At 50.0% G+C, this 15,147-nt stretch overlaps 1 protein-coding gene across 1 annotated transcript; it reads right to left on the reverse strand.

Moving 5' to 3' along the window:
• Positions 1-7,207: 7,207 nt before the first annotated feature.
• MYCL (MYCL proto-oncogene, bHLH transcription factor) lies at positions 7,208-13,907 on the reverse strand. The gene is made up of 3 exons (XM_082687059.1): positions 13,641-13,907; positions 12,801-13,305; positions 7,208-9,829 (listed from the first exon to the last, which is right to left on the reverse strand). Exons 1-3 carry the CDS (start codon positions 13,746-13,748, stop codon positions 9,231-9,233), a joined length of 1,212 nt encoding a protein of 403 aa, XP_082543185.1. The 5' UTR covers positions 13,749-13,907; the 3' UTR covers positions 7,208-9,230.
• Between the last annotated feature and the right edge of the window lie 1,240 nt (positions 13,908-15,147).

Below are 15,147 nucleotides of genomic sequence, written 5' to 3' on the forward strand. Positions count from 1 at the left end.
ATCAAGCCCCAGGTCAGGCTCCTTGCTCAGCAGGGAGTCTGTTGGAGATTCTCTATCTCTCCCACTCCCTGTGCCCCTCCCTCACTCCCTCTCTAAAATAAGTCATTACATGGGGTGCCTGGGTGGCTCAGTGGGTTAAAGCCTCTGCCTTCAGCTCAGGTCATGATCCCAGGCTCCTGGGATCGAGCCCTGCATCGGGCTCTCTGCTCAGCAGGGAGCCTGTTTCATTCTCTCTCTGCCTGCCTCTCTGACTACTTGTGATCTCTGTCTGTCAAATAAATAAATACAATCTTTTAAAAAAAATAAAATAAGTCATTACAAAAAAAGAGAGAGAGATTGAGAGAGAGAAAAGAAAGCTATTTGTAGTTATGCCCAAGTATTAGCCCTGATCCCTCTCCCCATTCTCTGAGGCCTGATGGGAAGTAGCTCAATATATTTTGAAAGATAACTAAAGAGGAAAGAGAGTCTCTCACTTAAGGTTTATTGTATATCTAGAGGTGGAGGATGAGAAGCCCACCTCCCATACTCTACTGCTTAAAGATTATTTGGGGGTAAAGAGATAGTTGAAAAGGTAAAAATGCTAGGATGGCTTCAGTCCAGAGCATATCTAAAATTTAAGAATAAGGAACTAGGGACATTCATATCACTTGGAGGGTAATAATTCTTTGCCTCCCCTTCTGATAGTCCACAGCCAGCCACCTAATTATTATCTCAAATGCGTGCATGTTGTACAGTGTCTGTCTGTAGGACAGACATATAATCAGGCTGGACAACCTTTGCACCAGTCTTAGCATCTTTAGAAAACTGAGAGCAAGGGCGCCTGGGTGGCTCAGTGGGTTAAAGCCTCTGCCTTCAGCTCAGGTCATGATCTCAGGGTCCTGGGATCTAATCCTGCATGGGGCTCTCTGCTCAGCAGGGAGACTGCTTCCTCCTCTCTCTCTCTCTGACTGCCTCTCTGACTACTTGTAATCTCTGACCCTCAAATAAATAGATAAAATCTAAAAAAGAAAGAAAGAAAGAAAATTGAGAGCAGTGGTGCCTGGGTGGCTCAGTCATTAAGCACCTGCCTTCTGCTTAGGTCCTGATCCCAGGATCCTGGGATCCTGATCCCCACCTTGGGCTCCCTGCTCAGCAGGAAACCTCCTTCTCCCTCTCTCCTACTCTCCCTGCTTGTGCTCCTTCTCTTGCTGTGTGTCTCTCTCTCTGTCAAATAAATAAATAACATCTTTTAAAAAATAAAAAGAAAATTGAGAGCAGTACATGGGGTGGGATGACATGGAAACATGGCCAGAAAAGAGAAAGGGGGAAATGCGTAGAGGTAGAGGGGATATCAGACTCGCTAGTGTTCATTATATTACTTCTTGTCCTCTGTATATTTTAAATAATTTACTTAAAATTTGTTAGAGGAGGCTAAGAGTGAAGCCATTGGAGTCAAAGGGCGATTCAAAGTGAAGCATCCAGAAAGCTTAAATGTTCAACATGGAAATCGAGAGGATGCTGTGATAGGACAGAAGGAGGAATGTGCCATGGGAGGTCTGAAGCATCTGTTTTTGTTGAGTTGAAGACAAACACTAGCTTTTTATACAACCCTAGGTGCCTTTTCAGCCTGATCCCCATACTAATTAGGTCCCCCAAATAAAATATATATCTTGTAGGATTATTTTATGATGAACTTGGCGCCTGTATTGGTCTCTTAGGGCTGTTATAACACATTGCCACAAACTGTGTGGCTTAAAACAACAGAAATTTATTTTCTCACAGTTCTCGACCCCAGAAGCCCAAAATCAAGGGGTGGCCAGGGCCACGGTCCCAAGCCTCCCTCTAGGGAAGAATCCTTCTTTGCCTCTTCTAGCTTCCAGTGGTTGTTGACATTCCTTGGTTTGTGGCAGCATGACTCCAATCCTGCCTCTGTCTTCATATAGCCATCTTCTCTGTGTGTATCTCTTCCACATTTCTCCCTCCCTAGGATGCCAGTCATTGAATTAGAGCCCACCTTAATCCACTATGACATCATCTGAACTTGATTACATCTGCAGACAGCCTATTTCCAAACAAGGTCACATTCATGGGTTCTGGATAGACACAAGTTGGGTGGGGGACAAGATACAACCCAGCTGAGTGCCTGGGAATCATCACAATACTTTGCGTTGGTTGCTGTTTCCACTGGTGAATTGTCGATTCAAAATTGGGAGCTCAAAACAAGCGAGGTTCCCCTCACCAGAGTGGAGCTCACCATGTTGTAGGGTTTCTATTGTACCTAAAGTTGAGTTACAGGGTTTTCTCCAGAGCCCATCAGAATGTCCTCAGAGGGGGCTCACTTCCGGTCTTCTCAGCTGTCTAAGAGGGCCTGCACACCCACAGTGAAGCCCCAAAGGCTGTAAGATCAGAGTGGGGGGAAGTACAAAAGGGAAAAAGCCATAAAGAGCTCCCGTTCAGTCCTGATCTCATAACTCTTTCAAGCTCTCTCTTCTGTGTCTCCTTTGGCCCCTTTTCTTTCTCCTGGCTCAGCAGGTTGGCCCTTCATCATCTTTAGATCCCGAGGAGTCTCAAATCTGTACCTTCCTTGCAAACCCCTTCCTAAAGCTTTCGTACCACATCCTCAGCTTCCTGTTGGGTGCTCTATTTTGTATGACCCCATCACCGCAAACCTCACGGTGTCCCAAGCTACAGTCAGTTTCTTTCCCTGACTTCCCTATTTCAAAGAACCACTGAGGAAGTTGACAATCAAAAGGGTCCTCTCAGAAATCCCGTGCAGCTCTTGTTTTGTAAAAATATGACCACCCCAGCCAGCACATCAGACCAGATTCTTCCCCATTCCCCAAGACTCCATACAACCTCCCCCATCCCCTCCTCCCCCCAAACTAGTCCCTCGGCCCAGAACACCTTCCTCCTCTTCATTCAGCTACATGCTGCAGAGATTTCCAGTTCCAGTTATAGTCACAGTATCTCCACCAAGAACTTTCTTGATGACTCCAAATAAAGTGCTTTCTTCCCCTTCTGAGGCCTGTAGCCCTCGTCTGAGACGTGTACTGCCTTATCTCATGATCGTGTTCACACGCTCATGAACTTCCACAAGGAGCCTAGCTTCATAGACCACTGTTCTCACTGTGCGGCGGGCACTATTCTAAGTGTTTTATTTAGAATTACCTGTTGAATCTTTACAACAGTCCTGTGAGGCAGGTATTAATATCATATCCACTTCAGGGAAGAAGGAATCTTCTAGGGCTCAGAGAGGCTAAGGAATTTGCCCAACATCACACAGGTAGTAACTCCAAATCCCTATTCTCAACCATCATACTATACCATCTACACCACCTTCTATGGAGATATATATATATAGATAGATAGATAGATGTATGTATGTATTTTTTTTAATCTCCACAGGACCTGTCTCCAACTCTTCATTCCAGTGTTCTTCAGGATTCCACCTTCCTGCTTGCTTGTCAGTGGCATGGATATTCCTGGCTCTGACCTACTGTATCAGGTGGGAGCGGGGGGCGGGAGGGGGGGTTCCTTAATGCACACTCAAGTTTGAGAGTCACTGCCCGAACAAAACAGACGTTTGAGGGTTTACCTGGAGAAATGGGGTCAGTTAACCCCAGCTCAGTTCGAAGGTACCGCAGTGCCCAGTAAGGACAAAGGGAGGGCCCACAGGTGCCACAGCATCCCAGACTCACAGCTTCTGCCTGTCGTGGGTCGTGGGATGCTGTGGACCAGCTGGAAGCTCAGGTCTTGTGCCTCACTTTCCCCCTGTGCCTAGCTCAGGCTCCCCAGACTCTGGCTACTCTTGAGGCATCACTCTGTGCACTCCACATTACTTTAAGTACTCCTTCTGGGAAGATTCCTTATTCTACCAGTCTCTTCCATCGCTTTTCAGATATGACTAATCTGTATTCTAGGTGTGGCTTGCTAAATGCTTGGAAAAACACTAATCATTTCCTGAACACTTACTACCGCTCAAAGCAGCCCCATGAAGTGGATGCTATTATTAAGACCTGTTTCACAGAGAAGGTCATAATTTGCCCAAGGTGGTGGCAAAGGTGCAGCTGGAAATTGCAGAGCCAGATTTGGAACTAAGACCTGTTGGGTGTGGGAGACCACTGAACTGTACCGCTTCCTACAGGTTTAAAGGCAATCCAACACTTCCTGGGCACCTACTGGGCCCCTGGCACTGAGTCTAATTATTTAATAACTCACCTGATTAGAGACTTTAAGAACATAGTTACATTTCCTGGCCCAAAGAATGGTAACGTTAATACAGTTGATCCCTTTGGCAGCAGTTCCAAATAAAGACATTAACAAGAGCAGCCCACCGGGCTTAAAGTAGAAATGCTCACCCCCCAGCGGAACTTCGGCTGACACACTTAGACACCTCCCCTCCAGACCTCCCTAGTCAGACACCCACTCATCAATCATCTTCCAACTGGCTATCTTATCCTCAGAAAGAACCTCTTTCTGCTCCCTCCTATCACCCTCCAGAGCAACAAAGCCATCCGCATCGTCCCCTCCCCCTTCTCAAGTGAATATTCTTGAATATCCCAACCCCCGGAGCCCTTTACACAAATTCAGCACATCTAAGATAGTTCAACCTGTCTCAGTCCCCCCAAAATAGCTTTCCACAGGGGCGGGAATTAGCACACGTGTTAGCCTTTTATTGTCTAACAGGGAGGGTGACCTTTCTTTTCTACACTAAGTGTGGCTTCTCAGCTGCCCCTTTATTGTCCACGTGCATGTCCTTGGGTTGGGTGCCCAGTCCCTTAGGTGTACAATTCAGAGTCAAACCTAATTTGTAGAAATTGTTCTCTGAAATCCAGGAATAAACTCCTGGCTATTTTCAGACAAAGATAGAGGTAGGAGTCTGTAGAAATGAGCTAGGAAGGAGCTTAAAATACTTCACATTCCAGAAACACCCTCCCTTCCCCCCAGGAGATGGCTTTATTCCCACTCCTTTTTCAGCAGAGCTGGACTCAGAGGAGCAGAGCTGGAGACAAGGCGGCTGGCACTAGCTGTGTGGGCTTGGACAAATGATTTCAATGCCTCTGAGCTTCAGTTTGCTCATCTGTGAAATGGGGTTGATGCCACCCTGTTCCCTAGGTTATTGTGAGAAGTAAGATATGTAAAACAACTAACACTAGTACCCATATCTAGGGGTCCCTATGATTTTACAGAGGGCTCCTGAATTCTTTCAAGGCTAGGAAAAGGAGCGAAGTCCAACAAAGTAGTCTCTTGATAAATGGCATCAAAGTTGTAGGATAGATAAGTGTACTGGGAGCAGAGTAACTAGAACTGAAAAAGGGAACTGGAGTTTTAAGAAGAGAATCCCAGCAATGCAAGCCTTTTTTTTTTTTTTTTCGTCAAATAGCTACTTACAAACTAGGTTTGGTGACCTGGACGCACCAGGGATGGAGTGGAAAGTTTATCTGATGGGAGACTGGGTTTGGGATTTTGATTTTGTTATGTGACCTTGTCACTTTGCAAATGTGAGGAATTTATAGGAGCTTTTTGGCTCTACTCAGGTTCCCTACAAGAGAGGGCGAGCAGGCAGGCAATACCAAACAGGTCTGAGCTGTAAGGAAGGATTAGCTGAGGCAAGGTGGCCTCCCCCCCCCCACCATGATGCTCATGGCCTTTCCAAACAGCAACTGTTGGCCTTTCCCAGTCCCAGGAGGGGCCTCTCTGGGGCAAGACTAACCCACCCAGGCCACAACTGCGGCACAGTGACTGGTCATGGAACATTTGTTCCACTTCCTCTCAATAAGTGGCAGGCACAATGGCCCCAAGGAAAGACAATTCCAACAAGCAGTTAAGTGATGGAATTCCATATTTACCTCCCCCACACACCCCATGCTAACAAAACAAGCTGTTGTTATTAATGCCATGATTAAGACCTCAGGCTGTAGAGATAGGCAAAGCAGGTTTCAGGGGCTTCTGGGTGGCTCAGTCATTGAGCATCTGCCTTTGGCTCAGGTCATGATCCCAGGGTACCAGGATCAAGCCCCCGCATCAGGCTCCCTCCTCAGAAGGAAGCCTGCTTCTCTCACTTCCACTTTCTATCAAATAAATAAATAAATAAATAAAGTTTAAAAAACAAACAAACAAACAAAAAAAATGGATTTCAGTCCCAGCTCGATTACTTACTAGCCCTGTCACTTTGGGCAGTTTTGTTTTCAGTCTTAGAACCTCAGTCTCCCTCCTCCCTGGCCCCCACAAGTAGCTGGTTGTGATGTCATATGTAAGAGGGAGCAGAGTCCTTTGGCATACGTGATGTTCTGTCGGGAATGGCGTTGATTCAATTCTCCCTTCTTGCATCAACAGTAAGTTTATGAGAATGATGAGGGGGAAGGGGAGTCTTCATTTTCTTTCATTAATTGAGGGAGAAGGTAAAAATAATTTACAACACAAAATATTTGAGGATCTTTAAGACATCCTGCAAAGTCATTAGGTCATCAAGGTAAGAATGGTACCACCCTGAAGAATATAAGTCTTTATACTCTAGAAAGGAGTTTAGGGGTGCCTGAGTGGTGCATGGGTTAAACATCCAAATCTTGGTTTCAGTTCCGGTCACGCATGATCTCAGGGCCATGATCTCTGTGTTGTGAGATCGAGTTCTGAGTCAGGTTCAGCACTCAGTGCAGAGTCTGCTTGGTCTCTCTCTCTCCCTCTCCCTCTGCCTTGCACCCCCATAAATAAATAAATCTAAAAGAAAGATAGAAAGAAAGAGTAACCTGGCGATTCACAGACCTGTACCCCTGGGGCTAATAATACATTATATGTTAATTAAAAATTTTAAAATAAAGAAAGAAAGAGAAAAGGACTTAAAATCTACTACTTCATTAATACCTGCCGCCCCCCACCCCGCACCATAGTATTTATCCCCATTTTACAAATAAGGAACAAAGGGTCACAGAGGTAACGCTAAAAGGCACAGAACAAATCAGGTAGTGGAACTGGGATTTCAAACCTTCCAAAGTACAAATTCAGTACTCCTTGCAATTCACAAGAGGATTTCCCGTTCACCAAGTACACCAAGTACTGAACCGACATTGTTTAGACTTGTCTGAAATGGCATTTCAGGAACCCAAAGTGGAATGACCTGGTTAGCAACATGGTTTAGAGAAATGTAACCTTCTGGATCACTGGTGGTTACCCTGAAATCCTTTCCCTTGGCTCAGGGGGACTTGGCTGGCATAAGGTGCCCCCACTCTGATATGTTTGAGAAATCTTTTATTAGCGGAAGTCCCACAAGGCAACATTTTAAAATCAGGCAATTGATAATCACAACTAAATACAAAATTTCAGGTAAACTTGTCTTTCGAAATAAATCAGACTCTTGCAACAGGAGAATTGCCCAAGAGTTTTGTCTTTTTTTTTCTTGTACAAAAACAATTAACACCACTTTGCAAAAGGCATACAAAAATACAGTATTAAAAAAAAAAAAAAAAAACAAATAAAACAAACCACTGCTCCCAGCCTAATACCCAACAGCAGCTTATAAAACACAAGCTATTCAGGTGATACATCAGTAACCTTTATCCCACCTGTTCTCCAAACACAATTCCAGAAGTCAGCTGGCTCCCAAAAACCATACTCCAGAAGTAGAGAGGTTCCCCAAACTTCCACTGGGGTTCTCTGAGGCCAGGAAGCAACCTCAGAAACAGACCACTGTGCATAATAAGTTTGGAAGTAGCAGCTGGCTTTGCAGAGCAGCAGAGAGTGCTCTACTGTCCTCCCCTCCCCCGCTTTCAAAACCACAGCCAGTAGGCACCTGCTGCCCTGGGCAGGGTTCTGGAGGAGCTGATCTTTCTTCCAGGCCAGGCTTAGGGGCTCCTGAGTTTGCCCACAGGACACCTGTTGGGTTGGATGCCTTTCCAGACTGGATGCTGCACCTGGAATCCACTTGGACGTACTAAGTTCACCTGGGGCCAAATCCATGGTCGGCTAAGCAGCGCTCCTGGAAGCTCCTTTAAAACACACCAGGAGACTAGTCCACCTTCTGGAGGACTGGATGAGTCCCAGCAGCTCTCCTAGCAAGAACTTCAGCAAGGCCCAGACGCCGGGAAAGAGATCTGACTCATGGCAGGCTGGCATGGGGCCCGAGGGTGGCTCTGGAGCCAGCAAGCAAGCTCCTTGGAGTTGCACTAGAAGGACAGTTTGCACAGTTCTAGTAGAACTTCAGACTTACCGGGGCGGGCCTGGAGAGAAGAGGGAAGTGGGAAAGAGGAAGTGGTCGAGTTCCCCCTCCGCAGGTGCCTGACATCTGCCTTGAGAGAAGATTCCAAGATGGAAAACACCTGGGTGGATAACAGTTCCCAGCCAGGACTCCAAGCCTTCCCCAGGCTGCAGGCTAGGACCCATTTCCCAGCATCTTGGGGAAATATTTCTGACCTGTGGCAAAGGGGTGCTACGGAGCCCATTGCATAACAAAGGCAGAAGGAAACAAAAAAGTCCCTTGTGGGGACAGAATGGTTTCTCCCTCAGAGGAAAGGGCCCAGAGGGCTTTGAGACAAAGAATCTAGAGGCCAAACTCTTTTTAAATGTTCTCAAGGTCGCAGCATTTAGACTGGGAGGAGGGGTGTTGGCTAATATCATTACATATATATATATGAATATATGCACATATATATATGTATATAGTATATATAAATTTTCCAACTCCTCAGCTACTGTAAAGTGTCTGACAGTGAGGTAATGGTCCATGCTGATCAAGTCTGTGAACCTGTCTTCACCCAAGACAGCTCGTGTGTCTCCTGGAAAGAAGAGCCTCAGGGAGAGCCTCCGGGCCCAGCTGTCCTAGCATCACCCCAGAGACACCAGCGGGAGCATCCTTTCCCAGCCTAAAGCTCATCCGGAGTGTGAGATTTCATGCCGGCTGGAGCCCCCCCACCCCCAACAACGTCCACCACCTGTTGCATAGCATCTGTCAGGCTTTTCTTCCCAGCTAGTGAGCTAGGCAGCCCCCAAGTCTCCTCGGTCAGCTGCCTGCCTGAGAAGCCCGAGGTGCCAGAGAAGACCCAGCGCTCCTGTGAGTCGGGGAAGAGGGAGCGCTGGGCTTCAAGGTTTCCGAGAATGCGAGCCCTTAGGAGTGTGTGCGCCAGCTGCACTGCATTCTGGAAGGTACTGTTCGGACTGTCCAACCATCACCAAAATGTGCAAATTACTAAGGGGGAGAAGGAAGGTGAAAAAATAAACTCAGGTCTCTGTGAGACAGAGCAGTCGGCCTTTTTGGTCACTTAGTAGCCGCTGAGGTACGCAATTCTCTTCTGCAGCTGCTGCTGCCGGCATCGGAGCTGCCTCTTCTCCGTGGCCATCCTCTTCTCGGCCCCCACCAGGGCTTGCAAGTACTCCAAGGCCTTGCTCAGGATCACCACTTTGGGGGCCTTGGAGCAGCTGGCCAAGGTGGGTACCTGGTCCCTCAGGGCCAAGAACCGAGAACGGAGGTCATTCCGCCGTTTGCGCTCCAGGAAGTTGTGGTTCTTCCTCTTGGTCACATCCTCAGTGTCGGAACTGACGGGTTTGGGGTGGCAGGACTGGGGAGCCTCGCTTTCTACAGGTGGGGGACTCACGATCTCTTCATCTGCCTCTTCTTCCTTTTCCTCTGGGACATCTCTCTCCAGAGCCTCTTCTTGGGGACCTCTCTCTGGAGCCCCTCCTTGGGAACAGCTTTCCGGAGGAAAACGGGCGGCGTAGTTGTGCTGTTGCTGATGGATGGAGATGTGGAAGTGTTTCATGCAGGGGTCCAAAGGGTCTGCCCGCACCGTGATGGTGACTGGCTTCCGTACACCCAGGGACTGTCTCTTCTCCACTGTCACAACGTCAATTTCTTCACCCTCTGTCCAAGAAGAGAGATCCAGAGAAGAAACACACCCCATGAGAAACACACACACACACACACACCCTAGGCTGGGACTTGGGAAAGGAACTGACATTTTCCCCCATTTAGATATAAAAGGATTGAAGTGAGGAGAAAGATAACTGGTTCGTTTGTAAGGGGGTAAGGGCAGCGTGAAGGAAAGAAGGGGAAATAAGCAAGGAGGAAAATATTCTCCAATTTCCTTTTGCACAGCAAGGCTTAGATAAGAACAAAAGGCAGACCCAAGCCAACAGCCCCCAGTCTGCCCAGGCGCTCCCCTCCCCCACCGAGGGGATGGAGAGAAAGAGCCATCGGCCTGGGACAAAGTTTAGCTCTAAAGATCTCCCCCAGTCGGGCTCTTTCATGCCCCATCAGAATTGTAAATGAGGGGTCTGTGGGCAGAGCTGCCCTTTGTTCCTGCCCAGCACAGTCTGCACTTGGGGAATTGTTACTTTTCACAAGTTATAAATCCTATTATTCCCCCACCTCTCTATTCTGCCATCCTTTTCAGCTGAAGATTCAGAGAAGGGCGGGGGGGGGGCGCGGGGGGGGGGCTACAACCCATCCCTCCTCACCCACAGAGGGGAGGGAACGGGTTTCCCTCAGGAGCATTTTGCTCCTGGTTTCAATGGGTTTCTAGTCATCCATCATTTATAGGTCGTCCGCCCCACCCCCTTCCCTGGACCAGAAAGAGGGTTGGATTTGTAATCGCATGTCCGCAAAAGCTGCTGGAACTTCACAAAGGTACAAGCGACCATTTCCAAGCGACCTCTGCGGGGGACAGGGAACTGAGCAGCAGCAGAATGTCCCAATACAAGGGGCCAAAACACCAGGGACCTGGAGACGCCTGGAAATGCCCTCGTCATTCCCTGCCTCAAAGGTCTCCCTGGCTACCCAACCACGGAGAGGTGCAAATAGGGGAAAGCCTTCTTGCTTCACGCATTTTGCCGCCCCAGCATAGAAGGCCACCTTAATGCATTTCAGTCTGACAACATAAGAGCTCGGTTCTCGGCCTCTTTTGAATATCAGGATGCTTGAGCCCCTTTGTCAGGAAGGCTTCCATTGTGTGGACAATCGCATTATTTCTCCATTAATAAAACCTGACCATTCAGCCCTCCTGGCCACAAGGCCTGTGATTGGCTGGCTAAGCTGTGTTTGGAATGCTGTTTTACACAGCCCCTAGACCCTATTGGCTGAGCCTTGCCGTCAGTCACTCTCCCCACCCCCCCCCTTATTGTTTGCAATCTGTTGCATTTTGTTCTGGGCCATGTGGCCTGTGAGTGAACCAAGAGCTTGCAAACAGGTTCAGGTTAAAGGGCAAGTCAGAAAATGATTCAGGAGGCTTCCCCACATCCCAAACCTTTAATATTTGTGTTAACCTCATAGCTGGTAAGGTTCTTGCCTAAGGAAGAAATAATGTAAGACACCATTCTTTTCAGAGATGGTCTAACTCTACCCAGACAAGGAAATGGTCTCAGCTGGACAATCAAGTCCAACCCTCTCGTGTGCAGAAGGAGAAACTGAGATCCAGATCAGCCAAGTCTGCATATCACCTTTGTAATATTCTGGATCTCAAACTAAGATCTCGAAACTCCCCAGACAATGCTTTTTCCACTCTATCACTCATCAGCTTTTGTAGAGATAGATCTTTATTTGTTTCTTGAACTCAAAACTCCCATTCCAGCCATTAAACAAACACGAGCTCTTGGTGTTGAAAGCAAGCAGGTTAAAAATGACCTTAACACAGTGGACCGAAAAAAATTGACTTTTAATTTCTTGTTATCCTTATTTTTCCCTTCAAGTGTACGACAACTTCCATACCCACTCCCCAGTTCCCTCTCAAACGGTTCTGTAGAAGTTATTCTTTAAAAGCCACCGAGAGTTTTCTCGGTCCTGATTTACCTGAAGCTGGCACCCTAGAGAAGCACCCTCTCCAGTCTCTCTCATGGGTAGAGGTGTAAGGGCTAGGAGAAGAACAGCATAGTTTGGTGGCATAGGATGCTGAAAGTCTGCCCTTCATGAGGTTTAAATTTGCATCCAAGGGTGGGGGAGGAGGCTGGAGCCCAGTATCTGTGATCCTGGCACCTAGCTCAGAGCTCGGTACCAAGCAGGGGCCAGCGAACATTTGTTGAATGCAAGGAAGCAGGTACACAGAGCCACAGGCGAAATTAGGAGGGAGCTAGAGGAACATCTTTCCAACTCACACCAAATCAACAAAGCAAGGTGTAGCCCTTCCGGGATAAGCTACCATGAAGACCCTGGAAACATCAAGGAAGTGCCTGGTTGCAATGGAGGGTTTGGCAAAAGAAGATGGGGCTTAGTTCTAGTGATTTCCTAGCCTCAGTTTTTCCATCTGTTAATAGGGAGCGTTCATTGCTCTCTTGCCTGTCTGGTGGGTGATTGTGTGGGGACACAAATGGTAGACAGTGGGAATGGTGCAAGGGGAGGGCATTATGGGCATTTTAAAGTAAAGCAGACAGGAAACTAGATTTTTTAGAGTGAAGACTTTGGCTTTGCACAAAAGGCTCCTCAGCTTCCTCTCTCTCTAGAGGAGTGTGAGTTTCCCCAGGGAAAGTGGCAGCAACAAAAAACTTCAAGCCTCAAGTGACCTTTAAGGGACCCCTTCCAGCCTCCGGAGGACAGATATCCCCTACAGTCCAATCCTAGTATTGTCCTCTCTAAACGCTAAGCTTCACCCACTCTCCCTTGTCCCCTGGGGCTCCAATCATCATCAAAAGGACGCTGGCTCCCACGCCACTTCTTCAAACTGTTTACTAACACACCCACGTGCCAGACAGACACCGCTGGGGGCTACACCGGCAGCTTCAGCCAGAGAAAGGGGGAGGTGGCCGAAGGGCTCGCGAGGACCCAATGCCAGACCTCAGACAGCGGCAGAGTTTTGGCCACCCTTGGGGTGCCCCCCTCTTGGATGGCCCGGGGCGGTCCTTACCCGAGTCGCTTGGGCTCTCGGACCCCGAGCAGGCCTGGGTCTTGGGCTCGCCCAGCGGACCGGGGGCAGCGGGAGCCGGGTTGCCGGCTTCGAGGCTGGGAGCGCAGTCTGGGGCGGCGGGCGCCTTGGGCGGGTTCCCCCGGGGTGCGCCGGCGGCAAGCCTGTCGCTCACCGCTCTCTCTAGTCGTTCCCGGGCGGAGAAGCCGCTCCACATGCAGTCACGACGGATGATGGAGGCGTAGTTCCTGCCCCAAGCTTTCGAATGGCCCCGGGATTCCGCCTCTTCCCCGGCGCCCCCTCCGGGCCAAGGCTCCGGGGGACCAATTCCAGGGGCTGAGTCCCCGGCGCCTGGACCCGAGCCCCAGGGCGGCGACGTGGGGGGCGACGGCACCAGCTCGAATTTCTTCCAGATGTCCTCACTGGGCGCCGTGGAGCGGTAGAAATCTTCCCCGCAGTCATAGTCGTAGAAATAGTGCTGGTACGAGTCGAAGTCCATGTCCGCTCCCTGCGGGAGGGAAGGGGACTGGCTGATGGGGTGCGGGCCGGGAAAGAAGGCGTCCCCAGGTCCCCCTGCACAGCCGGCTGCCAGACTCTCGTCCCTCCCAACCTCCCGGCTGGCAGCCCGCGCCCTTCCCTCGCGTCCCGGGAAGCCCAGCCCTGAGTCGGCGCGCCGAGGGAAGCGGCTCACAACGCGCGGACTCGGCTGCGGGGAGCGAGTTCAAAGCAAACTTTGCCAGCGCCGCCCGGAGCGCAGCTCCCAGGGCCCGGCCGGGCCGGGTGGGGGCGCGTGGTGCCCAGGAGGCAGCCTGCAGCCCGCTTCCCGGCTGCCCGTAGCCTCACCTCGCTCCCGCAGCCCGCCACCTGGAGCGGACCGGCTCCCCGCCGGCTCGGGGCAGCCCGGCAGCCCGCACACAGGCACATGCGCGCCGCCGAGCGCGCCCCCCGCATTCAAAAGCGCGCCCCCCTCGCGCGCGCCCCCGTCCTCGCTCGCGCACGACAGCCGGGACGCTCCCGGGATCGGCGCGGGAGCGCGAGATGCAGGCGCATTGTTTCCGGCTGCCTTATATCTCGTCGCGCGCCCGGGGCTCTGGGGCCGGGGGCGGACCCTACGGGGCAGGACCCGCCCCTTCCCCGCCCCCTTCCCCGCCCCCGACAGGTGGGGGCAGTGGAGTCTCCGCCCCACCCCTCCTGGCTGCTCTCTCCCGCTCTACTCTATTCCCTGGATCCCCAAAATGAATTGCACGCTGGGTCGTGCAGGGGCAGGCAGCGAACTGACACAGTTTGAGGGTCGTCTGGTGGAGGCGTGACTCTTCAGCTAGGCTTGGGCGGTCCCCGGCATGCAAACTAAAGGCGCACTCCTTGCCCACTCCGGGCTAGGGAATAGGGCTACTCCCTGCCCCGCCCCTCGAGCCAGCTTGGCTGCCTTATTTCAGGTGTTCTGCGGCCGGGTGTAGGTTGCGGGGACTGGCGCACCTCCACCGCGCCATCTGGCGGCCCTCAGCCCTGAAGTGGGACTGGTCCCGGGTAACCTCTTTATCACCTGTTGGCCAGTTTCTTTACTGTGGTGGTCCAGATCTGGACCTCAGAGAAGCGAGCTAGGAAGGTTCCGGACTTTGGAGCATGAAACTTAACATTTCTGAGCTTCAGTTTCATCTATAAAATAAAGGATGGTAATACTTATCTTACAAGGGTATTGTGAGGATTTCTTTAAGAAGATAGAGTAGGGAAGGTACCAGGCCAAGAGAGACAAGTTAAACAGACTTAGCCCTGGTGCACTGGTGGTAAGTAGGAGAATTTTTTCCCGGGGTTTAGATCTGGGTTGAACTCCCATCTCTCACACTACACACAAAACAGCTCTGTAGGAGCTAAAGTACTAGAGGAAAGAAAATGGGGCATTTGGAGTTGAGAAACTTCATTCAAGCCTTTGCTTTGCTATTTGCTAGCTGTGGGGTCAAGTCACTCCAAGCCTCTGTTTGCTTATCTGTAAAATGGGACCATTGCCTGCAGTTGCATCTATGGTCAAAATGATGGACATATAAGCCCTTTGAAATGTCATCCATCTTCTATGCCTTTTGTGGGAAAAGAAAAGCTAAACTATACGGTCATTCTGTTTAGGCCAAGTAAAGTAATTTGGGTTAGCAGCCAATATATCTAGAATGTTCTATGTGGCATGCAAGGTCTGGTCACTGTCTACAATCAGCAGCCAGATTGCCAGCTGTCTCTTTTCCTCCCACTCCTGTGGTCTAAGAGCACCAAAGTACTCACTGTTGACGTCCCAGCAGAGGGAAGTGAGAAGTGCAAGCAGTTCTTTGTGGTGGAGCATACACAAAGTGTGAATTGATGTAAG

Source organism: Mustela nivalis (genome assembly GCF_964662115.1).
Source record: "Mustela nivalis genome assembly, chromosome: 10".
NCBI classification, from domain to species: domain Eukaryota; kingdom Metazoa; phylum Chordata; class Mammalia; order Carnivora; family Mustelidae; genus Mustela; species Mustela nivalis.

Coding starts and splice junctions, on each gene's coding strand:
- MYCL (XM_082687059.1), bottom strand. CDS start 13,748: ATGCGGGGGGCGCGCTCGGCGGCGCGCATGTGCCTGTGTGCGGGCTGC. Junction 13,306..13,640: donor TGGCGGGCTGCGGGAGCGAG/GTGAGGCTACGG, acceptor TCCCTCCCGCAG/GGAGCGGACATGGACTTCGA. Junction 9,830..12,800: donor CGAGAGCCCAAGCGACTCGG/GTAAGGACCGCC, acceptor CTTCTTGGACAG/AGGGTGAAGAAATTGACGTT.